At 30.2% G+C, this 27,670-nt stretch overlaps 2 protein-coding genes across 2 annotated transcripts; both read left to right on the forward strand.

Annotated features, from left to right (window-relative positions):
* Positions 1-915: 915 nt before the first annotated feature.
* On the forward strand, positions 916-4,463 carry LOC101268801 (zinc finger protein ZAT9-like). The gene has a single exon (XM_010327233.4). The coding sequence runs from the start codon at positions 3,200-3,202 to the stop codon at positions 4,250-4,252; it is 1,053 nt and encodes a 350-aa protein (XP_010325535.1). The 5' UTR covers positions 916-3,199; the 3' UTR covers positions 4,253-4,463.
* Positions 4,464-16,606: 12,143 nt separating this feature from the next.
* Positions 16,607-25,708, forward strand: LOC101243826 (uncharacterized). The gene is made up of 2 exons (XM_004229736.5): positions 16,607-17,243; positions 24,077-25,708. Exons 1-2 carry the CDS (start codon positions 16,773-16,775, stop codon positions 25,526-25,528), a joined length of 1,923 nt encoding a protein of 640 aa, XP_004229784.1. The 5' UTR covers positions 16,607-16,772; the 3' UTR covers positions 25,529-25,708.
* The last annotated feature ends 1,962 nt before the right edge of the window (positions 25,709-27,670 follow it).

Raw genomic sequence — 27,670 nt, forward strand, 5'->3', positions numbered from 1 at the left:
TTTCCATTTTTTAGTTAAACGTGTTAAAGTTGAAAGGGTAAAAATGTTTTAAAAAATAAAATAACATAGAAAAAAATATCATTCTGCCCAAATTTTCTGGCCAATTTTTTTTCTCTTAGTGTTATTAATATTGAAGTCATGTTTTCAATAAATGAACATAAATAATTTTATTTTTATTAATTATATTGACCAATTAACATGAGTTAATGATTTAATTTTTCTATGTTGGTCAAGTTCATATTTTTAAAGGTAATAACTCTTAAGTGTAAAATAGAAAGAAAAATCTTATTTATATATTAATTTTATAAAATAACAATTATTAAAAAATATTTAAGACGATATATTTATATATTAATAAGGAAGATATATAAATAGAAATCGAAGGTTTTGGTGATGATGGTGGTGGTGATGGTGGGGTGATATAAGAAAAAAGTAACATTACAAAAAAAAAAATTAAAATTTAAAATTTTGTTTGACCATGTTTTTATTTGAATAGTGCATATGTTTTGTGAGTGAAAAAAGAATCACTTGAAAAGTTAGTAAGAATTAAAACGTGAAACCCATCTTCAAAATCAGTTTAATGTAAAACCAAACGTTATTTTAGTTTTGTTTTTGAAAAAAAAAAATCATGTCGAAATAGATTCTTAGTATTACTCGTATAATTCCTAAGAAAAAAATTCCACCCTCTTTTTTCAATTGAGATGACATGACATTATTCCCTTTTCATAAAGTTATTTGACTCATGCTAATTTAACATATTTCTTAAGAGAACTTTAATAAAATATATTTTTTACTAAATTAATTTTGTTTTGAAACTTTAAATTCGATTATAGTACGTACCACTGTTATTTTATATAGTTATTCAATATTATATATAGGATAACAAATATATATATATATAATAACAAATTTTTTTAAAATTTATCAAATAAACAAATAAAAAAAATCAAGTAAAATATAACGGAGGAATATCATAAATTTGTTCCTCTTCGAAAAATCAGTCGAGCAAAAAGTACGAGCAGAGGGCCACTACACTTGAAAATATCTTTATAGAAGAAGACATAAAATTAAAAATGAATTTGTTAAGTATTGTAAAACCAATCAGATAAGTGTGTAATTAGGCTTGACAAATAAGATACTATAAAACTACATATTCGATTTTATCTTTTTATTTTAAAGAAGAGGGCATTTTACATATTATTACGAAAGATGAGATAACCAAGATATGGTGGGTAGATGAGATTTCCGCATCGTTAATGAATTCTAGCTTGTTTAGTAAAAGCTATCTATGGAAGTTTTATTTTTAGATATACAATTTAAATTTTTTTAATTGTATTTTTGCTCATAAATATAAATTTTTTTATAAATTGTGAAAACTGTCTAAATTTCTTCAATTTTTATAGTCTTAACAAGCGAGGAAACCATAAATTCATAAAAAAAGATAGCGGAATATCTAAAAGTGTTGCATTGATAAAATCACTTATCTCCATGCTCCTTTATGATGATAAAAAAAGTGTGATTATAAATTTTCAAGTACACATAATTTTATAAAATTCAATAAGTCAACATTAATAAATTCTATCATCTAATTCTTTCACATGATACAAACAATCTCTATGCCAAGCCTGAATCTTTTTCCATTTTTGTTCGTACAAAACCAAAATTATGATTATTCCTTTTTACAAAATACAAACTTTTGAATAAACGTTTACATTTAAAATTAAATTAAGATCACATTTTAGATTCTCGTATTATGATTTTGAAAAAAAATCGAGATATTAATCATAATTCCAAACTACATTTTTAGACATTAATTTAAATCATGAATTCAAACACATACTAAATGCTTAAAAGAAAGAATAGAAATGAGAGATTGGATAAGTGACTCAATTGTAATATTTGAAGCTACTAGAGATACTGAGTTTATGTGGTGATAACTTTACCCCCTAACAAAATGTTTTTCTGCTATTTATTGCCTATTTTTAAAAAATAATCTCTTTCGATGAGTACCGAACAACTAAGAACAACAACTTTTATAGGTGGAATTAAAAAAATTGAAATTTACCCAGTTATTATTTCTATTTTCGTGAAGCACAAATTTATTTCTGATAAACTTTTGATATATAACTCATAGTATAAGTATTAAACAAGGACAAAGAAAAAAGTAAATTGTCAAATTAAGAAAACATAATTACATATACTATAACTAATTGAAAATTAACCATGTTGAAATGGGGATCTAACAAGAACCAAAAAAAATAAAAATATACAATACTAGGTCCATTATTTTTATCCCTAACAAAACGGCACTTAAAAACTCCATTTCTTAATGGAAAAAGGGGACAAGAAGTTAGTTCCTCACCATTCATTTCCCTATTAGACAATTCAACTCAAGATCCTTAATTAAAGGGCTTTGATTTATTTTTCCTTAAATAGCAACTCTTAATTAATCACAACATTAATTATTCCCCTTCCAACTAATAAAAATAAAAAAAATCAATATTTACAACTTGAATTAAATAAGCTGCCACACTTTTAGTATGTCCAGCCAGTACCATGCCAAAATCTTCCCTTTCTCCTAGCCCTTATTTTAGAATTTTAATTTATTTTTAATTATTAAAAATATTATGACTTAAAAAATCTTCAAAATGTCATGGTTAAAATTTACACCAAAAATTAGTCAGTTTGACTGTATACATTATGACATAAAACGAAACATTTTTGAACTATAAACTTATTGGTTTGTTACTCTGTTAATAAAGTAAGGGTCAATCTAAGTTATTTGGAGAGTGTAAATTTATGAATTTATAATTTTAATCAAACAATTCATAGACATTTAATGGTAAATATCCAATTTATTTCATGAACCAATGACCCTTATTTTTAAAAAATAAAAATAAAAACAGTAAATAAGGAAAAATAAATTAAATTTAAGGGGTAATTTAGGAAATGTATAGATGGGATGGAAATAAATGCAAAAGTCGCATGTTACATGTCCTTGCCATTCACTCTCTTTTGCCTTCATGCATACGCTTTAATTGAACTTTTTCTCTTTTTTTTCCTCTAATATTAATTACCTTTTGCCGTTTTAAGTTTAAATTAATTCACTATTAATTAATCCCAAAAAATAAAAAAATTCAGATTTGTTTTAGAGTATCTTTAAAACTATTTCCATTTGTATATATCTGTTGGTGGAGGAATGCTTGTTACCTACTCCTTTTTTATAGCTTCCTTCCACTCTCTCCCAAAAACACACACACAGCAGTGGTGGGGTGGGGAGATGGAGAAACACAAGATATGTAAGCTTTGTTCAAGAAAATTTCCTAATGGAAGAGCTTTAGGTGGGCACATGAGATCTCACATGATGAATTTACAGTTACATCAACATGAAACAGAGTCGATTCCATCATCATCTTCATGGTCTGATGAAGAAGAAGAAAAAGGTAAAATCTTGAATTCATCTGATGTTGATGCTGATGACTCGGTTGTTGTTCTTCCAGATAAAGAGAGCGAAACTGAGTCATCGAAAAACCCAATTCGTTTCAAAAGATCTAAAAGAGTGAGGAAATCAAGAAAACCCAATTTTATGAAGATAACAGAGTATTACTCATCAGTGGTTGAAACAGAGCCGGTGAGTTCGATTTCAGAGAATTCACCTGAAGAAGACGTTGCACATTGCTTGATGATGTTATCTAGAGATAAATGGAATAAAAATGAACAAGTTGATTTCTACTCTGATGAAGAATTCAAAGAAGAGAATTCAGCGGAGGATTCCGGAGGAGAAGTTAAAGTAACTACAAAGAGTAGTAGAGGAAGAGGTAAGTATAGATGTGAAACATGTAACAAGTTTTTTCGATCTTATCAAGCTTTAGGAGGACACAGAGCAAGTCACAAGAAGATCAAACTATCAAACGAAGTGATCGAAAGCGCGGCTCATAATAATAATAATAATAATGCAGTAATTGAAGAGAAAATACATCAATGCCCTGTTTGTTACAGAGTTTTTCCATCAGGTCAAGCTTTAGGTGGACACAAGCGATCACATACTATTGGTGCTGGTGTTTCAACAAGTGTAACTGTTCTTCCTCCTCCTGCTCCAGCTAAATTAGAATTATCAAGAACTGGTGGAACAAGTTTAATAGATCTTAATTTTCCTCCACCAATGGAAGATGATGATGAAATTATCAGTCAAGTTGAAGTTTCTGCAGTTTCTGATGCTGAATTTGTCAACACCATCAACAATCAGAGGTAAAGTTTTGCTCTTCCTTAAATTTTTAGTGGTATTAGGAAAAGGGATTAATAGTGGGATTATGGATCTAAGTTAAAAAATTTCTTGGGAAAGTTGGATTAGCTTTTACTCATTCAATAGTTTTGACTGTAATTCATAGTTACTGTTGAAAATTGTTCTGTTAATGTTGAATGTAACAGCTGATTTTACTGATAGAGGAGACAATTAAAAATCACTTTCTTTAGTTTAATTAAATGACTTCAATTCTTTTTTAGCTTACCAACAATGTGAACTTTAAAAAATTAATAAATTTTTTTTAAAAAAAACAGCTACTGTAGTTAATGGTGTCTGTTTAAATTGCTGCTAATGGCCTAAATAGTGTTCCACCTGTTACACTTTCGAGGAAGATCAATAATATTTTCACTTACTCGATAAACTTTGATAAACTCGAATATTACGTACGTTGATGATAACACGCTCAATTACTCGAGCAAATTTTACTTATTATGTACCAGGAAAAGTAGCAACTAATTCTTTTTTCATTATATAATTTTTTTCCCTTCTGTGTCTCACTCTTATAAATACATTTGTTGTTCTTCTGTGTCACTGTCTGACTTACCAACACTTGTCTGATGCTCAACAGTTAGAACCTTACAGATCTGAAATACTTTTTCTGAATACCCAAATGGTTCACATTTGACCCAATGGAGCTCAAATTTGTTTCTTTTGACTATATTACCCTTGAAGAGAATTTTAAAATTATTTACAAAAAAATTAATATGTTATAACTGATAACTTGTCTTATATCAATTTCATTTAAATGGAGAGTTATTTAATTGTTTTTAACTCTTTAAGACAGTCAAACATATAGTCTAACAGGAGTGGATATACTCTAATACTCTATAGTTTTAGTTTAAACTATACGTTAGAATTTTACGAGTTCTAAATTTTAGTTTATTTTTTGCAGATAGAACTTAAAAGTCAATTTTAACGTCTTATTATTAAGCAATTTGATTGAACTATCCTTTTTCCCTTAAGGGGAATAATATGTGAGAGAGAAAGTTTGGCAAAAACACCATTGTTTTACTGAAAGAATATCGCTTGTTTGGTTTGGCATGACCCAAAGTATCTGGTTCATGCAGGTTCTAGTGAGAGAAAAGTACAAAGGATATTTTAATTTTATGTGTAGACAGTTTTGTTGTGTCACATTCATGAGAACATAATTTTAAAAATGGACCAGGGTTCCTTTTCTTTGTTGGACAAAAACCTTTTAAATTATGTGCTTTCGATATTTCTTTTTTTCATAAATAATTATTTCTAGGTTTAATATAACATCTTCTGATCATCATCCTACACTAAATTAAAGATCAAAAGATGAGAAAAAGTTGTATGAAGAGTAAGACTTTCTATTTTGAGTAGAGTAGTTACCAAAAGAGTTTTATTAATGAATGAATGTAATTGTGGTTATTTGCACCTTATTTTAAGTACTAGTATCAAAATTGTTCCTGCGTTATTAAAATCTTTAGAATATTTAAGAGGTGAAAAGAGGAATAAATTTGATCAATAGGTGGAAGAAACAAATATTTTAAACTTTTTCGATTTTATACATGTTTCGTTCAACAAATTAGTAGGTAATATGCCTAGTCCGATATTATAAGGAATAAAATCAAATCATTTTCATTTGAGAAACTAGTAAAACTAGTAACATTTTTATTTATCATTTGTAGAAAAAAAAAAGCATGGCTATTAGTCTGTTCCTAAAGGTTATAAAATCAGGTTTGCCTAATTAACAGAATGGGAGAAAAAAAAGGTGCCTTTTGGGGAACGTTTAGGCCACCGTCATTTTTATTAAATTCTGATTAACATTCTTAGAGAAGTTATACAATAATCAACTTTGGATGATATATAAAGTTTTTTTTTTTAATTAAAGGTTTTGATTTCAAAATTTTGAGTATAAGAATTTTTGTAGTGAAAATCTTTCCTGAAATGGTCATTATATGACACTAGATGAGAAACTAAATATTTATAAATAAGCTAATATAAAACATTTATTTTTATGCAATATTTATATTAAATTTAGTTATAAGCGCGTCACAAATTCATATAAAAGAACAGGATTTGTCATACTTTAGTCATTCTTATATTCATTTGCTTAATATAGGTATGAGTAAGTTCTTTGCGTATTAATTATAAAAAATAATATTTTCTTATATTGCAACCCCTCACAAAAAAAAAAAAAGCAATGTTATTCTACTATTTTATTTTGAAGTTGGTCTAGATCACATCGGACAATCATAGTGCCATGTCGGATTATGTGGTATGTCTCAAAATTGTATTCAATGAGGAATCTCCTCCAAGTAAAATGTTTGAAAAAAAATAATAATAATAAAAAAAAAATTTAAAATATTTTGAAACTTTTTTTCCTCTTATTTTTGAGATTTCATTAGGTAAAACTTTCTCGCACCAGGTGTTTACACTAAGTCAATACATATATGTCGTCGTGTTTAAATTTATTATTTATTTTACTTCATTAAATTACATTTATTGTTTATTTTACTTCATTAAATTACATTTATTATTTATTTTAAAACATTAAATTACATAATAATGAAAACTACATTGACTTAATTTTAAAAAGTCGATGTAGATAAATTTTTTCTATTTTATTGACCAATTCAGCATTTGATGTCAGGGCCTTTTGTGAAATTAGCTCTTAGGCCTAACTCACATTCCAAAGTCCAAGCCTTATAAAGAGTCCATCCATCTTATTAACCATCGCTGTGGGACTTTTGTCATTCTTTGACACCTTTTAACTAGGTTGAAAACGTATCTTTGGCCTAATAAAAATTGAAATTGCAATATTTATTCTTCTTTCACAAATAATAATTAAAAAAAATCTCGTTATAATTGAATTTGACCTTTTTTGGTGAATTGAACAAGACAAATTAAGTCATAGCCAAGTTGATTGAAATTTGAAACTTAATGATTTGAGTACTGCCACGAGTCACTTGACAAAAAAAATAAAAATTAGTACTGATCATTAGAAGGTGGTTTATTTTCTGGAGATTTTAATTAAATTATTACCATATACTTTTTGAGAGAAAAAAAAAAATAAACATCCAACTTGCATATAATGTCCTTTGTGTTTCATTCTTTTTTCCTTTAGTCCATTCTTTAATGTTTCTGGTTGTAAACAAAAGTCAACTTCCACCACTATAACCTCCATCAGAATCCCACTGTCAAAATTGTTTCTAATCATGTTATAGCACGTAATAACTAAGTATGTAGTTAAAACGAATATCTGATATCTCAAATAACCACGTAACTAATACTTAATGGTTAATATTTGAAAAGGTCATCTTTATTGATTGAGTAATCATCTGAGAGATTAACTCATAGAAAATTAATTCAGCACATGTGAATATTTCGAGAATTGCTAAAAATATTAATATGATTATGTTTCCATCTTCTCGTACTTTTAGATAGATTATGAATCATGAAACCATGACTTAAATAAATTTCAATTTTTAATAGTAGAAACTTGTGAAAGAAAAAAAAAATGTTTAGTAATATATAGTATAATGTAATACTAAGTACCTTAATTAACAACAAGGTTTCCACAAAGCGAAAGAGAAAAAGTTGCACTATGAAAATAACCAAAAAAATGCTAATTGGTGAACCAAAATGAATTGCTTATTTATTTTATTTCTTGGAAGTGAAATTTCCACTAAGAATCAATAGATTCTTGGGTTCACATTCAAAAGTGGATAAGTCATCGTCAAGGACAACTCTTTTTCTCTTTTGATGGGGTCTTAAAGAAATCTTAACCTTTGCTTATCTACAAATGACCATCTAATCAATAACCACACAAACAACGCATTAACAATTCTTTCATTTTATTTAATAATCGTGATGTTTGAGTCTGTTTGCACGTACATGGTACTTGCCACACGCACTTGCATATGCAAGAACAAATTATTTGGCGTTTATGTTTGTTTCCGTCGATTTTGAAGATCTTAATTTTTTTATTCAGATCATTATGTGTGTTTGAAAGTTTCAACAATCATCACATATATTAATTGTGTACGTTGTCCCTATTTCGATATAAATTTCTTTTAGTATTATTTTGAAAAATTTTGATAGCATATAAAAATGTTTATCGTCAAAATGTATAAAAGTTAAATTGACTGAACAATAATTTTGATTAGCTTGACTTGTCTTCCTAATTACTCATTGGCTTGGCCTTCATAGTTATGACTTGTTATTAGTCGGTGGGTCGATTGGTTTTCTTGTATGAGAGTGCGTGCTCTTTTTCATATTCTTAATTTTTTTTGGTATATATATTGGTGGGGTCCTCCTTTTTTTTTATTTTTGGGTCAAGGTTTTGAATTAAAGAATTGACCTTAAATTTGCTAGCATGCAACTTCAAAATATGTGAGTCAATTGTCAATGTTGTGATGTATATTTGGTACACCTTTCTTGTCTCTTCAAAAATTGATACAAAGACCAGAGAACTTCACGAGAGTCATCGCTCACTTAATGTAGTGCAGTGGATGGAGTTGCTTCTTTCTTAATCAGATGTTTCAAATGTGAAATATTTTTAATTTAAAATGCAATTCCTAAATAAACTTCTACATAGCTTGAAGTCGAAATAATCAATCTATATTATATATTGAAGACCAAGTAAAAGAAATAAATTATCAATAATTAAAATTTGTGATGATGGCGCTTAAACTATTACTATTCAAATAGAAAGGCATAAGGGATGAAATACCCGTCATGTATGAATCCATACAATTTTGATAAGAATTAAAATGTTGAATCACTTCTGGACTTCTTATATTTGTAGTAACTTCCAAACTAAGTATCACGTATGCAGCCTTTGTCCTTCAATAAAATGTATAAGCCTTCGTGTGTTTTCAGTATGTGTCGAAACATTTTTCAATCTCTTATGTTTCGATTTGTCAAATATTTTAAAAAATATTTTCTTTAACTTACAATTAAATTGAAATAAAAACGAATGACTTTTCTAACGAAAGTAGAGGAAAACAAAGTGGAATCAGGATTATTACTAAGGGGCCGGGGTTCAAAAAATAAACATATGAAGAAGCCAAAGAAGTTCAATAGCTATATATAAAAAAATAATCATATATAAACAGTGTTATTTTTTAACTCTGCTCCTGGCTATACTAGATTACTAGTAACATTTCATATTGATTGTATCTTCTTCAACTTCCACCTTTCATAATATTTATCTAAATTATATACATATGCTTTTAGAAATATATTTTGTGTTTACCTACTGAATACCTAAAAGTAAATTAAAAAAATAACTTATTTTCCTTGTATATATATTTCAAGAAACATTTTCATACCGAATGCACCCTCAATTTCTCCTTTTTTGACCAAGTCGTTTGATATAGAAATAATTTAATTTTAATCCATGGTCTTCTGATCGATTCTCTAATTTTTCATGGTAATTATGGGGCAGCTTCTACTAATTTTCCTTGAAGTTTTGTTAGTGTTGTGTTGCACAACAAATGTTAACAACACATTAAATTTCCAAACTTTCTCTGTCTCTCTTTATCAGCTATATATACTACTAGAAGAATGGAAGATTGGAGAGAGTATAAATTAATTATGGGAAAATTGTATATAATAGCAAATTTATAACCTAAATTAAATGGAATAGCTAGGGTTTGATTTAATTGTGCTCCATAGCAAACATTAGCTAAAATTTGCCAGCGTCTCTCTCCCAAAAATCTCACTCGCCACTCTCCATTCTCGCTCGCCTCTCTCGCTTTATACACAGAAGTGTATAATTTTGTTTCTGTTTTGTATAAAGCGAGAGAAAATTGTATATACACATGCAAAAATGTATATCTTCGTGTTATACACTTAATTATACAATTTACAAACATTTTACTTCAAATATTGCAGAGAAAAAGGCCAATGAATTATACAATTGCGAATTATACAATTACATTGAAATACAATTTTCTCTAGCTTTATACAACAGAAGTGTATATATTGTGTTTCTGTTTTTTGTATAAAGCGAGAAAAATATATCTCTTCTTGCTATATACTTATAATTATGCAATATACATACATTTTAATTCGATTCAACTGTATGCAAAATAAATTATACAATTGCAGCGAAATAGGCCAGCGAATTATACAATTTAGGCCAGCGAATTATACAATTGTATATGTATAGCAAATTATACAGTTTTATGTTTGCTATGGATCGTAATTATACAAAGGTTGCTATAGCATACAAATATGAATTTTTTGTTTGCTATATGTGAAAGTTGCCCATTAATTATTCATCTACAATTATCCGTGATTTTAATAATAATAACATAACTTTTTATTTTACAAATTCAAACAAAGCATTATTTTTTTTAATTTTATTTTTAATAGTGTAGTAATTATTTTTTAAGATTACAAATACTCTAAGAGTAAATATTTAATAAAAGAAGAGTATGCCTCAAAATATTTGTAGATACCAGAAAATAATTAAAAAGTTATTTCAACAGATATATAAAATAAAAACATCGCAGATAATTTAAGACGCAGAGAAAGACTCTCTGTTCATTTCTAAGAGAAGATGCTCTTGAGAGCCACAAACTTTTATGTAATGGAACAATGACCTCAACAATTTTGGTAAATGACTAGCTAAAACATTTACCTGCTGGGCTCATCACCCAATTTTATTATATTCTGAGGATACGAAATTTTTTATGTAATTCTGTTTTTTATTTGAACTTTGATTTTTCTAAAAATTAAGAATAAAACAATATTATTGACTTTATTGTTTACATTGTTATCCTTTGTACTTGGAATACATAGTCATCATCATAACTAGTTAAGGATCACTCACACATGTATGTACACAATACATTTGAGATATTTACGATCATATTTGATAAATTAGATGGATGAATATACGTATAAACATTAGAACATATACACGCCATGGATAACCATGTGTATATGTAATATATATATTTATGTTTCGATAAATTAGATGGTTAAATGACATATATTGATAACTATGTACTTTAGTATATTATAGAGGATGATCCTCCAATTGTACAATCTTCAATTACATGCAAACTCTTTTCATGAAAGGAATATATATATATATATATATATATATATATATATATATATATATATATATATATATATATATATATATATATATATATATATTATATGAAAATTAAGGACTTTCGAAGGACTACAAAATCAAATTATAGTTTTTTTGGTGTGTTCGTAAGAAAAAAAAAAAGACTAAAAGATGAGCATAAATGATCAAGTTGGAATATTTAAAGATAGACTACGATACTTACCTTAGCTACAAAAATAGTAATTAGTTAGACAGTAATACGTATTTCCGCACTAATTATTATATTTCCTCCTTTTGGGGCTACGTTTGGAATTTTTGTAAATGGGGCTTCAAGTTACTCTTTTTTCAATTTTTCATGTGCATTTACTCATTTTCACGCTACAAAAGATTACAATTTTTACAATCTTTCATTCAATTATTAAGTTTTTATCGAAGAATGTCCAAATATGTCTTTTTAAAGTATTCAAAATTGAATAAATAATGCTCTTTGTTAATAGTTCAACTCATATAGTCAATCACATTCAGTAATTGATCCAACTATATTTTTAATTTAAATAAAATCCTCGACTGACCTTATTTATTGACTAATATATATACGCAAAAAGGAACTAAATTTTCAAAATAAAACTATGTAAAACTAAGCAGATATGTATCAATATTTTAAAAGAAATAGACGAGACAAAATGTAATAAATTAGGAAGTAGCTAGGCAAGTGCCATTTTTTTTGACCTGAAAAGTTTATAATATGGAAATATGATTATTATCGATAATTTTTCCCCACTCAAATATCATATTATATATTATATAAAAATGGTGTTTGAAAATTGTTAGTAATTAGTTCAGGACCACAACTATATATATTGATACCAACCTATAAAGTTCCATCACATTACTTCCTATTAATTAGCCCAATTTTAGTCAGCAACTTAAAATAATGGTGTGCCGCACTCCTACGGGCCCGTTTGGCCATAAATTTTTCAAATAATATTTGGGAAAAATTTGGCAAATAATATTTGTTCATACAATTTACCATTATTTGGCAAATATCTCAAATCTTCAAATATTAGTTTTTTCTAGTATTTGGGCCAAATCTCATTATTTGAATATTTTAAAAATTAAAATTTTACCCCAATCTTTTATCTATTACAAAAACACCCTCTCTAATAGTTGCTTGCGTTGTATTACATCATTTTTTACGTGAACACCAAAATAGTGATGAAATATGTAGTGAATATTAAATAATTATATGACTGTTGATGAAAATTATTAAAAATTGGATTTAGGTAACAAAGTCACGTACTTTGTCTATTTCACGATGTATGGAATAATTCTTGTTGCACTCACTCCAAATTACCACATTGCTTTAGTGTCATAGACATTATTTGTTATTGTTGTAACGAACATTCATTGCCTTGTAATACAAACTTTTAGTTAGTTTTGATAGTTTTTAAAACTTGTGTGTATAAATCATATTTTTCAAAAAAGGTGAAATATATTTCTCAAATTTTATGGCCAAACACATGATGAAATTTCACCCAAATTTTCACTCAAATAATATTTGCCAAGAATATTCGAAAATCTATGGCCAAACGCTAACTACGCATGCATGTATTTTCAATCTTTCATATCACTTCCCATTAAGTAAATTTGACTTTTAAATTTCAATTGAAGTCGATAGTGAAATTTTTGAAGACTTTACGAACACCAAGGTGTGTTTGGATGAAATATATATTATTTTATTGGTGTTTGTTTAATTAAAAATAATTTTAAATATTTTTTTTAAAAAAAACAAGGTACACAAATAACATAAAAAATATTATTTCCTTCTCACTCTCCAATTAAGGACCGACCTATTTGGCTATAGATATTGCAAGTAGTTTTTTCGAAAAAAAATTGTGGCAAAAGTCGTCTCGCAAATCATTTTTTGAGACAAAAATCTAATTTTTGGTTTTTCTTTTATTTGTAATTTTAATTCAAAGGAAGAATTAGACAAATGTCAATTGACCTAAAATATCTTACAAAAAAAACAACTAAATATTGTTGTTAAAACAATTGGCCATTCAGACGTATTTCTTGTTGATGAAGTGTAACTAATGAAGCTTTAGCAACGCATAACATAGTTCTTCTGCGTACATAGTCGTTTTATTAGGGAATGTTTTATCTTTTTAATATAAATTTAAATTTAATCGATCTTCAATACGAATAAAAATCAATAAGAAAAATAAATAAATTCCACACACCTTTATTATTCCATACTTCCTCTCATGCTAGCACTTATTGAGTATGATATTGAAATTTATTCGATTTCAAAGTTGACATGTTGTAAAAGTGAATCTTTTTGAATGAATTATTAATTAAAAGACTTAAATTATCAAGAGAAGCTCATATCTAAAATTTGAGACCGTTAAGAGGAGATTTGAGTTGGTAGAAATTGAAAGAAAAAATTAACTTGTCGAGGAAGATAAACTATTTTAATATATAAATTTTGTATAAACAATGTATATAGATGTATATACATTCATGACACATAGTTATACAACATTTATACGTGATTATACACTATTTATACAATACATTATACATAAATATTGATACATTACATATACATGTGGTCATTTTCTTGAAAATAATTTTTGTTGCGTATACATTTACGTAAAAATTTCATTTTAAAATTTATCCCAAAATTTTTATATATAAAATAATCAATCAATTATAACCTCAACTATAATTCTATCTGCCCAACACATCATTAAACACATTCTTATCGAATAGATATGTTCGTAAAATATGGGAAGATTATATTAAAGAATATCATTTTCGTCCGTTATTGATTGTTACCTTTATATTTTTAGAGTTAAAATATAAAAAATTTGATTAATATTTTGCTATATATTTTTTCATCATATCGATATGCAAAAAATTGCAATATATAGTACTTTTCTTATAGTTTTTTGATATCGAATTTTTTGTTTTAAGCACCAAATTAATGTAATCTAATTTAACTTTAAAATTTTGTCAAATTGCCTTTCAAAAAATGCAATATGACAAATAAAAATAGACAAAGAGAATAACAAATTACTAAAACTGTTATTATTTATTTTTCTGTGTCTATGAATTTTTATAGCTAATTTCTATAAATTGTAATAGCTAGTGGTGTATAGGTATATTATTGAAATATTGTATTATAATTTTTTGATAATTTATTATTCAGTTCGTTATAAAAAAAATAATTTTATTAAACTTATGAATATAAATCATATTTCTTGTTTTTTTTTAAAAAAAAAGAATGAAATATGTTTTTAAAAAATTATGATCAAATACATGTTGAAACGTCGACAAACAAATTATTTTCTAAAAGTATTTGAAATCTATGGCTAAATGTTACTTTGGTCTTTGCATTCCCACTTTTCATAGTAATTGTCTAAATAATTTATATATAATATTTCTAGTTCATTTTTATTAACGTATTTTAGACTCTTTTTTTTTTGTTAAGACCCCGGTCAATGAATATGTAAAATTATCATAAAATATAAAATTTGACAAAATCAACATTGATGTAGTTACTTGAACACTTGAAAACATGAAATTCTAAGTCATCCATTTAAACAATCTTAATTTGATTAGGACAAGTTTTGCATGAAAAAAAATTCACGCTAATTAATTATATATACACTATGAAATTATTATTTATCTGTTATTTTATATGAGCTGATCCAATTCGTTTAAAAATAAAATTAGAGCGGTTAAGAGAAGTTGTCATTGCCCTAACTTTTGCAAATGTATAAATTATGAAAAGTGATGTGTAAAAATGTTTTGAATCAATATTTTGTCATTTTAACAATTTTATTTGAAAATAAGTTATTACAAAATTATTATTCCACTCAAAGCAGAAATAGTTTATACTAGTACTGATTATGAATCATGAATAAGTTATTTAAATTGTCATAGCTTCCTTTTTGGAAGTCAATCGATATGAAATATAACTAACACATAAGATGTATGTTTTAAATTATATTGATATAATTTTTTTTTAATAATCTATATTTTTTAATAAATATTTAAATTTTTATTTTAAATATCAAATTAATCTAATTTAATTTAATTTAATTTTAAATAATAAATAAATTAACTCTGAAAAAGCACAACACACAATATTTGGATAATTGTTATTCATTGTGTTGTATTGTAGTTATTATACATACAATGTTTATTTTGATTGTTACTTAAAATATATTATATTGTATTGTTAAATTTCATTGTTACGTAACAATGAAAATTCCTATTTATAGAACAACCAATTTTGTATGTTTCCATCGTTACTTAATTTCTTTTTCCAATTATGTATATTACATTATATTTTAAAATAATATTTTATTCTTTATTTTAATTATTTAAATCTATTCAAACCTCCTATCCTAGAATAATGGGTAACAATGATCCAAATAAAATGTATGGGATATGTTAGTGAAAAAACTTACAAGATAATAAAATTGCAAGATTACAATTGAAAATAAAACGAAAAAAGTAATCTCTTCAGGCTAAGGCGCGGATATCTCGCTCTCTTTAAGGAGATTCAAGCCCACTGCAGCAAATGTTTTCACCGGTCCAGCAGTAGTTCTCTTTGACTTGTCCCCTCCAGGATACAACAGCCTTTACAAAGTATAACTCAACTCTGGACAAGAGTTGAGTCCAAAGCTCCACAAAAAAAGAACACCTCCCTTCAACTAATAAGAACTCTCTTTAGACTAACTCTTTCACTCTTTGTTTTCTCTTATGAATTGTATGTATCTAAAACCAAATGAAGACTACCACTATTTATACTACAAGAAGTCTTCCTAGCAATGAATAAAAAGATAATAGAGGTAGTAAATAGTGAAGATAATGGCCTTAGGAGTTACATATGTTACAATGGGAGTTACATAGGTTACATAAGTTACAATGGGAGTTACATATGTTACAAAGGGAGTTACATATGTTACATAGGTTACAAAGGGAGTAATGGAGGAATTAAGAATGAAATACATTGATGGATAACTAATGCTAATGGATGATGTAGAAATCATACATTCTTATAACTCCAAAATAAAGCAATTTAATATGTTAAATATTAATATTAAAATGCTAATAACCTAACAGGATATATAAAAGTATCCCAAAATTATGTTCCTTCAACCATCACACCAAACATGTCCTAAATCCTAATATTATATTATATGTCGATTTGTACACAAATTTTTGAATTTAGATAAATTGACAATTCTTTTTTTTTCTTTCATAATAAAATAAAATAAAATAAAAAATGCACAAAAGAGAGAAGAAATGACACCCCCAAATCCCAATTGACTGGAAACCCTATATAATATAATGTACGATGAAGAAGTGTGTAACGTAAATTGAAGGAAGAAATCCATGGATTTTTCCGGTCAGTACCAGCAGCAACAACAGGGTGCCGGTGCCGGTGCCGGTGATCCTTCTCAAATCCAAGCTTATGATCCATCAATGTATGCTCAATACCCCCAACAATCGACTGACCCTTCTCAAATCCAATCATATGATCAATCTCACTACCAGCAACAACAGCCGGCCGACCCTTCTCAAATCCAACCCTATGATCAATCAACACAAGCTTACTATGCATATCCATACAATCAAGGTTACAATCAGCAATACTACTATCCTCAAGACTATTATTCAAATGCCTATCAACAGCAATACCAGCATGAACCCACTTCAATTCACCCACCTGGGGTTCCGATTCCGCCGTCTACCGATCCTTATGCCACACAGCAGCAACCACAGTATTCGTATTATCCTCAACAACAAGGAATTAACTATGGAGAGGTTGCTACTGTGACAATGCCCAATGTCTCCACACCTACGGTATGTAATTCCTTTGCTTTTTCATTTTTTTTTAAAATAAAAATCTTTGAGCTCTGGTTGTGTGAGTGTTCATAGAATGCAATCTGGGTATATTTGATTGGAATGCTTTTAGAACTTTTGAGTTTATTGAAGCGTTGATTGTTTGGATTTCTGTAATAACCTCTAAAATAGTGTTAAAAATTGAAGCTTTTAAAGGAGCACTATTCCTAAATTGAACATTATAGATATATGACATATGCGAAGATTGAATGGTTGGTGCGAAGCCTCGGTGTGGTAGTTTTAGGTCTTTCTTCTTCTTTAGAAGGTAAATAGGCAATTTTAAGAACAGAAAAATTAGCACAAAGATTGTGCTTGATAATATTGACAAAATTTGATTGTGATTATGAGGCCTGTAGGTAGTGAGTGGTACTTAAAAGATCAGGCATTCTATAAACTTATTTACAAGAATCAAATGATACCAATTAATGAACATTTGATACTTTTAGATTTTAAAAAAATGAATTAAGCTAGCCTACGATAAGAGGCTGTTAACTGGAAAAGTTGTTCCTTTTGTTTTGTTTATGCAAAGAGCATTGGTTAATTGTATTTATTATCATTTTGAGAGAATGAATTCACGTTTCCAAAAGCTACATTGTTTGTATCTCAAGGGAATATTTTTTGTTCCAAGTGTTCATGGTGCAGATTAGGGGGGTGTGTGTGTGTTCATATCTTAGGTACTTATCTGTTTCAATCTATCTCTTTAAAATAGAATGTCACTTTCTCTATTTAGTAACTCTTGAATTGCAACATTCTACATGACATGTTTAAGAGCAGAATATTTTACTTGTTGAAAGAATTTCAGAAGGACAAGAAACTGAAGAACATAATTCTATATGTGTATTCTCTGTATCCTTGTGAACTTCGTTATGTTATTACTTTTTTTTTTTTTTGTAAAACACAGGCTTCTAACATAAGCTATACTATGCTTCTTTGAGAATTTTTGCCTGCTGTTTACTTAGACCTTCATAGCACTAGCTATATGTTAACAAAATTAATAACACTCTGATTATTTAACTAAACTGCTTGAGCTTGGTACATTTGAAATTGATAACAAGGCTAAGCTTCCTGCCAGAAGAAGCAGAGTGTGAGCAAGTCTATTGTGTCTGTTTTGCTCAGCTAATTATACAAGATCTCTACTGTATATTGCATGCTTTATACGAGCTTTTTTTTAGTAAACAGGTAAGACTGTCTCTTGATTGAGAAGCAACAGTTTCCTCTCAAAGACTCTATAAACCAGATCAGCGTCTTTAAAAGATATAATTAGCTGAGCAAACAGCCTGTCACACTAGGCAAGCTGATAAGGTGAGCTTGAGCTTCAACTACATATCATGGAATTGGCTCAAGTTTTCACTCGAGCTAATACCAGCTTGTGGATTGTTACAGTGTCAATCAGACCAAGCTCAAACAGCCTGTTGTCATGGCTCAGTTAGCATGGATAACTCTCTTTCCACTTAAAGTTGCTTTTCTCCTTTGCAGAAATGCTTAGTCACAAGAGTTGGGATTCCCTGAAGATTTTACTGGTGTTTGATATGGTACAAGATCTCTCAAAGTCGAGAGAAGTACACTCTTAATCTTTATTCCTTTGGTATTTCCTCCTCCCCAACTCACCATTCTGGTGGGTGCTTCATGTATTGCTGTGTGATTTTTATCACAAGTTAGATCACTTCTGAAAGAGTAGGAGGAGATTTCCATTGGTTAGCCCCTGGTTCTTAAAACTTCAAGCCATAAGTAAATACCTAATAGAGTTTTCAGTGACGGGATTCCTTCTTTTTTTATTTTTGTATAGGAGATCAAACTGTAATTGACAAACATCACCTTACTGTTTGTCTGTTTATTTTAATGAACTCCTTACATACCAGTTTTCAGAAAAATTGTTTATCAAACTAATGTATGCTTTTACCTCTTGTAAGATTCAGATTCTAACATATATATACAAAGTTACCAGTTTAAAAAAAAAAAAAAAAAAAACTAATGTGTGCGTACTGTATCTATGTTATTGAAAAGTTGATGCAGCATTTCCTGAATGATTTAAAGCCTGCTTGGATTGGGATGCTTTAGGTTCTTTTAAGCCAAAATAACAAAAATAAGCCAAAAGCCATAATTTAGAATTCCAAACTTATGACTCATGCTTATAAGCCATAAGCTAGCTTATAAGCCCATCCAATCATGCCCTAACCTGTTTTCATCGATTTAGCAGTTAATAGGCTGCAAATATCTCCAGTATAATAGTTTTCGACCAGTCAAATTTGACCATCTAGTTTTGATTGATTTTTTTTTCTTCCTAAATAGATGGGAAGGCTACTCAGAATTTTCTTTCAAGTGGTCCTAAAGTGAAAGGTAGGCTTTGTAGAACACTTACAAGATACATCAATTATATATGAGAGTGAATGTTGGGCTGCTTATGTTCAATACATCCACAAGGTGTGTGTCACAAAGATGTAGATGCTAAGATGGATGTGTGGTCACACACAAGATTATACAAGATTAAACAACATAACACTACGAGTTTCAATTTTTTTTTAAAATGTTGACATTCGGCAAAATGTACAAATATCACACATTAAAGGTAAAATAAGATGTCACTTGAGATGGTTTGATCATGCCCTATGTCGACCTCCAGAACTTGGTGTGAAATCATGGTAAAAGAAGTTTGTTAAAGGGTCGAGTTAGACTTAAATCACATTAAAAAAAAGTACTTCTAGTTGGGTTAAAGTATGTTTACTTTCGTTCATATACTTTCTAGAAGTCTTTATCCTACAAGAGATTTATATGCTTTCTTTTTTATTATCATTTTATTTTGTTTAATATTGGTGTGATGAGCTCAAATGGAGTGACATTTTCGGTGAGGATTCATATAGTCGATCATAAATTGTCTAAAAAGAGGCGTAGTTGTTGGTGTCATTGTTTTTCCTATAAAAAATAGAAACAGTTACCTGTATGTTATTTACATAAGAAGCTGCATTTGACGGCTTTTCAATTTATTAACACTTCTCTCTTTCTGTTCCTAGGGAATTTGTATCATATGGCCTCCATATATTTTTCATTACATAGTCAACATTGGTATTCAAAATCTTTCAAAGATAAGCATGTTTTTCTTTGGTCCACCACTTTAAATGGTTAAATAATCTGTTCTTCATGTTTGAGATAGACCTGGTCAATATCTTCCGAATTCTAGGATTTACTTGAAAAAGTTTTTCTTTTTAAAAAATTGTGAACATATTTTATACTGTAATATTTTGCCTTAATGTTTGTCTACGCAAGACTAAATATTTTTGAGGATTGAGGGCATTTTTGTTGGTAAAAGTAACTCTTTTCCTTTTCCCGTTATCTATGTTTTATATTAGACTCAATATACACTTCCTCTCACTTTCCAGTATTACCTGACACGCCGTGTTTAGTGTTGATACTGTATATTACCTATTAGAACTTAAAGAGATCAGCTTCTTACATGTTGAACAGAGTTGACTACACAAAGTCCCTAAAAGTTTGGTTCACTACCCCGGACCTAAGTTGCCCACACTCTTTACTTTTGATGCTGCACCCCCGTTGGGTTCTCCAAAAATACAACTTTTGGAGAATCTCGCATGCGCCCTTTGCCATTTTTGAAGAGTCCTAGCAAGATGGCCCCAGACAAATTGGTGGACTTGTCGGGATAGAAAGTAACAACAGATATTTCAAATCAAACCGAGAAATATTCTTAGCCTAAAGTTTGAAGCTATTTTGTTGCAAACTAGTTGTTGTACAGTATTTGGATATCTTGTTAGATTAGATTGGAGAAATGCACAACTTGTAACTATGTTTTGATGCGCTGGCTTAGTGCTTTTTCCCTTTTAATGCAATACCTTATTTCTTTCCAAAAAAATAATAACTTTAAGAGCTCAGTATGATATTCATACCTACTTAAAATTAAGGAAAATTAGTGGTAGATTATATAAAGGTTTGTAATATACTGAACTCTTTAAGGTTGTGCCATGCTTAGGAATGTTGGTATTTTCCTATTTAATAACTACTTTTCCTGCTTAATGTACTCTAAAATTGTCTTTCCATGTTGTCTAAACTCCTCACTTCTAGTGGTCTAAACATCTACATGAGGATACTCTTGTATATTGCTCTAATCAATTCTTTCGACCTCTTTTCTCTTCTCTTATTTTCATGGTATTAGAGAAAGCAAAAGTATTTGGTCAGAGTCTTACTATCACCATTCGTAAAAAAATTCCCGTGCTTAGCGATGAGACAAACTTACCCAAATGTAAAGGACGTGTTAGAGACATGATTTAAGTAAATGACTGTGTTCCTTCACTACTCAAGCTTTTAAAAGAGACGTCCGACACAATTCAATATGGCATTAGAGTTTCTGCAATCTTGGGAAATTTTAAGTAGCTTCTACCTTAAGGTTGCCCGCATTGCAAATGATTTTGGCATCATTGCCTTTTCCAGTCTCCTTTTGCCATTATTTTGATCATTTGTTTCTGCAGTGCGACACATTTACCGTTCATCATTCAATTAACCTGTCAAGTCTGTTCTCTAACTTGTCAAATTAGCACTTTATTTCTGCTGACTTGTCAAGTCTGTAGTCCATATTTGTCTGCTCAGCACCTTATTCATGCTACTTCACTGCCTAGTCAGTGCCCCATCGCCATCCAGGGACAGGACCCTCTTCAGTCAGAGCGTGCTTGAGCTCCAGGTCGCCTTCCACTGGCAAGTGAGTTTCTGGTGAGCAACTCACTCTCCATAATTGCTCAGTTATCACTACATTGTCATTCAGTGAAACACCGCTCTTCAACCAGTGCCTTGTCAGTGCCAAGTCGACATCCAAGCGATGTCACTATCTGGCCATCAAAAGTAATATCAGGTCATCAAACATAATTTTTACTGAAAGTCTGAAACGATCTACATGTAACTAACTGTCATATTTATTACACTTGTACATTTATGAGTCATATCCTAGCACTCGTCCTTATACTTCTTTTCATATTCATGAATCCTTCAATTTACTTTATGATGAGATTTGTACCTATATCGGGTGCCTGCCTTTTGAGCTGTAACATAACCTTTATTTTTTATTTGGTTGGCTATTGCCATAAGCCTCCACGTGCCTTGTCACCAATATGTTGCTGCCTTGCTGGGTTGCTAGCATTCCTTGTGTCGTCTCTTTGCATGTGTTTCCCCGTCAAATGAGTCATTGGAGTGAGATATTTAGTCTCACACTTTCTGTAACATTAAGATGGTTGATTTTCTTTTCTTAGTTGATTGCATTTTTTGTCCCTTCCACTGCATTACATTCATTGGACCATCGATAACACCTAATGGAGTTACATTTTTTGATCAATAATTAGAACACTGATGGAGTTGTATTAACTTTATTCGGATGTGAGAACTAAAGTAAAATTTGTTTAATCTTCATGAGTGGTCCTTATGGAGGTTCCCCAACTACTTTACATTGAGAAAGCTTCCCGAATAAGGTTGTTGGTGGTCATGGATGTTTTTCATTTTCATTTTCCCAGTAGGTTTGATATTCCGAGCATTTTTTCTTATTTTGATAAATTGATCTTCATATTCTGGTCATACCTGTTCAAGTGGCGAATGCACCTACATTTAGGAACAGATAGGCTTGGTTTAGATTGATGAAGGATTGTGTTAGGAACAAGTACAGTTAGGACTTAGGAACAAGTAGGGTCAGTTTAGATTGATGGAAAATTGTGTTACAAAAAGATGAATGAATGATGTCCATGTTAAATATAGTTTCAGCAGCTAAAATCGGTTGACTTTTATTTGCTTTAGATTCATGACTTTGTTTTAGGGCCTACACATGAATTAGCAGAGGTGTTAACTAGTATGGTAGGGGAAGTATGATAACTATGTTTAGGCGTTTAAGCAATTGTCATTTGATATGTCAAGAACTTATACTTTTGGATCTCATACATTATGCAAGATGGAATCTGGATATAGTACTTCCACATACTGTTCACAGAGCTGACTGTTTTTAGGGTGAAATTTGAAGTATTATTCTGATAGGGAGTTGCTTCTCGATGTAGCCTTGTGTTTTAAATTGATGCTAGAGATGACATACAATATATCAGTGGTAAATGAAGGAGAATGCCGTTCACCATCCTTTAACGTGGTGAAATTATCTGGTAAAAGAGGTGGCATTTGGGTTCTGTTTTCTGTTTGCTGCTTCTTTTGTCCTGTTAACTTCCTCATTAGTGATTAGAAACACTTATGGGTATATTAAATTCCTTAACTGCAAGTTAACCCAACATTATCTCTGAATTGGTAATTAACTTTTGTTCATTTTCCTTCTGAGGGGTTGGGGGGAGGGTGGGAACAAGGAGATGCATGCATGAGCTCTCTTTGCTTATCCCATTACTATGTCAAGTGTTTAACACCTAGACATAAAGTCCCTGCAGTCAGTCGAGTCTTTTCTTATGGTGCCAATGAATTTATACTTGCTACTATTATAGACTTCTTTTCTCTTCCAATACTCGACTTGTATTAATTGGTTTTACATCATGGAGGAGCCTGCCTTCTGTAATACTGATTCTGTTTGTTCGTTTTGCCAACTTCTCTACCATTCCTTCAGCTATGCTAAGTTACTTCATGTCTTCTGCTGCTCATACAATTGTGTGCTGATTTGCTTTTTGTCTAATTTTGTTGTGTTGACCTATTTAAGATGACGAGATTGGTTCTTTTGGTGTATATATTACTGTTTTGACTTGGTATCAGCATTACGCTCTCCAGCTGATCCGTTGATGTATAGAATATTCCAAATCTTTGAACATATTTGCATTCTGCAGATCACACCATCTCCATATAAAGGTAAAGGTAAAAGGGGTGGCAGGCCCTATAGAGGAGGTGCTCATGGCCATCTTGGTGGTGGGCAACTACAACCTATCTACACATTACCAACATATGCTGAGAACCAACCAAAAGTTTTTCAAGGAGCATCACAGATCCAAGGTGGCCTATCCCAAGTTAAACCTTCATCATCTGCCTCAGGTAATTCAGCTCCTGTCCGTCCACCTCGTATGGCTTGGTGCGAACTCTGTAGGATTGAATGCAACACACCTGAAGTTCTTGAACAGCATAAGAATGGAAAGAAACATAAAAAGAACCTGAAAGCCTATGAAGAGCGACAGAAACTGAACAAACAGATGGATGGAGCACATGGTAACCAGACAATAAATTCTGAAGTTAAGCCAAGGATTTCTTACCAGCCTGCAGTTGAGGGATCTGGGCAGCTGCCGCTGGGGCATTTGCCTTCTGAAACTGTAACTGGAGACAGACAGCCTCTGCCCCAAGAGAAGCTTCCTCCTCAATCTGTTATAGAGGAAGATGTCGGTATTACCGGAAAACAAAAGGTTGAAGAGACAGATCCTTTGGATCATATTCAAGGTCAAGGGCGTGGAGTCAAGCGCAATCTAAGAGGTGGACGAGGCAGTAAATTGATGAAGACACAGAATGGCTCAAGAAAACCTGCTGTGCCTCCTAAGCCCCAAAAAATGGTTCCCTTAATATGTGAACTCTGTAATGTAAAGTGTGAATCAGTAGTTGTTTTCCAAAGCCATCTGGCAGGAAGGAAACACCTTTCAAATGTTAAGGACTTCCAAGGCCAACAAGCAATGGTTGGACAAGCTGCTCTCCAAGCATTATACCCTGCTTTGCAGGCTCTTTACCCAGCACTTCAGGCACTATGCCAACCTAATTCTGGTGCATCAACTTCTGTCGCTCCTCAAGGTCATCAGCACAATCTTCATGAAATACTGGGTATTTTGACTCAACAAGCCCTTTCTGCTATCCCTCAAGATCAATTATTAGGTATTGGAGCAGCAGCCACTTTGGCTATCCCTCAAGATCAATTATTAGGTATTGGAGCAGCAGTCGCTTCAGCATTTTCTCCACCTTCAGATTTATTAGCTCAGGACAACCAAGGTTCCAAATTACAAGGTTCAGTATCAGAAGAAACAAGTGAGAATGCGGCTGCGGAGGATGGCAGAAATTGTGACCTTCCGGTTTTACCGAGCACAGAGTCTAAACCTGAAGAGAACATTGATAATAAACATGAAAATGTGAACTTAGAAGTTGAGAAAAAAGTTATGTCTGTTGAAGAGCCATTGAGGTTTGGCACTAGCGGGGATGTGTCTTCTACATCAGCAGCATTGGATGCAGCTGTTTCAGTTTCAAATAGTGAAGTAGTGTCATCAGATTGCGCTGCCCATTCTGGATTAGATGGGAAATTGGCTGATTAAAGTCATTAATTGTTCAATAAATTAATGAGTGGTAGGCAAGACCACAAGAAGGTTTTATAAATGTAGTTAAACTTTATCTTTTGGAAAAAGTGAATAACATTTTGAATATGTAGGTGAAGTGGTGGTGTTCAGGCCTTCTCCGGACTCTTTGAGATATATGCAGATCTAAAACATTCTTAATCTTTTTATCCAACTGTTATATTTTATTTGATGGTTTTGGATTCGCCTAGAGGGTGAGAAGGCCTGCATTTCTTGTTTTGCTATTGATTTTGGGATGTTGATTTGTGGTCTCATCTCATCTCTTTTCAAACAACACAACTTTCAAATTAAGAAGGCAACACTTTGTCTCCCTAGTCATGAATATTTTTTCAGTTTGCCAGTAACTCATTTTTCTCTGCTATTTTTTCTTTTTTTTGATAATGATGGTGTCTGGATCAACTTGTGTGCAACTCAATTATTCCAGTAATTGCATATTACCTTATACCAGTATGTATTCCAGGCAATTATATCCACCAAACTTTCATTGCAGCTGCTTTAGTGAAACAACAATTATCTCATATAAATGTGTCTCATGTAGTTCTGTTTTTGCTTATACACGAGATTTGACATCGACTTCTAGTATTTTGCTTGTGTTATCTTGTGCACAATGTTACATACTTGAAACCTCCTAGTGTTTTCGAAAATTTTCACCTAGTTCAAGTAATATTTGAAAAAGGAAGAAGATAGTTTTCTTTTCCAATAAAAAGATATCAAAGTATTTTGGCTTCTCATATCTTATAAACCAATCCAGAAGGAGGGAGACTTAGAAAATTATGATAACTTATTGGTTCATTTTATAGTGTTGAGATCGTAATTTTTTAACATTTTAAAACATATATATCCAATTTTATATTCAGTAAAGATATGATATATGTGATGTACTCAATGTGTCTGAGTCTGCCTCATCAATATATTAAAATGATACTTGTGATGGTTGTAATTCTAGACAAATTCTTCATGAATAAAAGATTGTATTGGTTGTAAGAGATTTTCATGTGTCCAACAATTTTTTAAGTGTCTATGATATACTCTGTGTATCCGAGCCTGCCTTATCGATATATTAGAAATGATACTTGCGATGGTTGTAATACTAAACAAATTACTTCTGCTTCATGAATAAAGGATTCTATTGGTTGCAACAAATTTCTTAAGTATCTGAATATAGCTTTACATTTTACGATCATCGAACTTTTTTATATAACAATTATGTTCTGTAAAAATATTTTATTATAATTCTAAAAAATAATTTGAAACCAAATTTTGACGATAGTTCCTCGAAGACTTTAAATATCAACTTGTTTGCGCTTTTGTTACCTACCCCATCAATCCCAATTTTATTATATTTCTTTACTTTCGACGTCAAATCTAAAATAAGTTCTATACGACAAATATATACTCACGTAATCTCACTTTTTCAAAAGCAAAAAATTATTTCTAACTTCAATAACATAAAACAATAATACAATACTACTTATCTAACTTTAATGGTTACATTATCATAAAGGAAAGATTCAGTCATAAAAATAACGTGAAGATTTTGAATCTGAATGACAATTTCTATATAATGAGAGCCTAATCCGTCCCCGTCTTTATCGCTAAATTATTTGATACCGCACTTGCACATTATAACAATCTATCCATAAATCATTATCGTTAAGGAAAGATTCAGTCACAAAAATAACAACGTGAAGATTTTAAATCTGAATGTCAATTTCAATTAAAGCAAGCATAATCCGACCCTGTATTATCACTAGATTACTTGATATCGCGCTTGCACATTATAACAGTCTACCCACAAATAATTATCGTAAAGGGAAGATCCAGTCATAAAAACAACAACGTGGATATTTTGAATCTGAATGTCAATTTAATATAATGTGAGCCTATTCGTCCCTCTTTTTATCACTAGATAACTAGATATCGCGATTGCAGACTATATGAGTCTATCCATAAATCATTGTCGTAAAAGGAAGATTTAGTCATAAAAACAACAACGTGAAGATTTTGAAAATCTAAATGTCAATTTCGATATAATGTGAGTCTAATCTATTCCCGTCTTTATCGCTAGATTACTTGATACAATGCTTGCAGATTATAACAGTC

Source organism: Solanum lycopersicum, chromosome 1 (assembly GCF_036512215.1).
Source record: "Solanum lycopersicum chromosome 1, SLM_r2.1".
NCBI lineage: Eukaryota > Viridiplantae > Streptophyta > Magnoliopsida > Solanales > Solanaceae > Solanum > Solanum lycopersicum.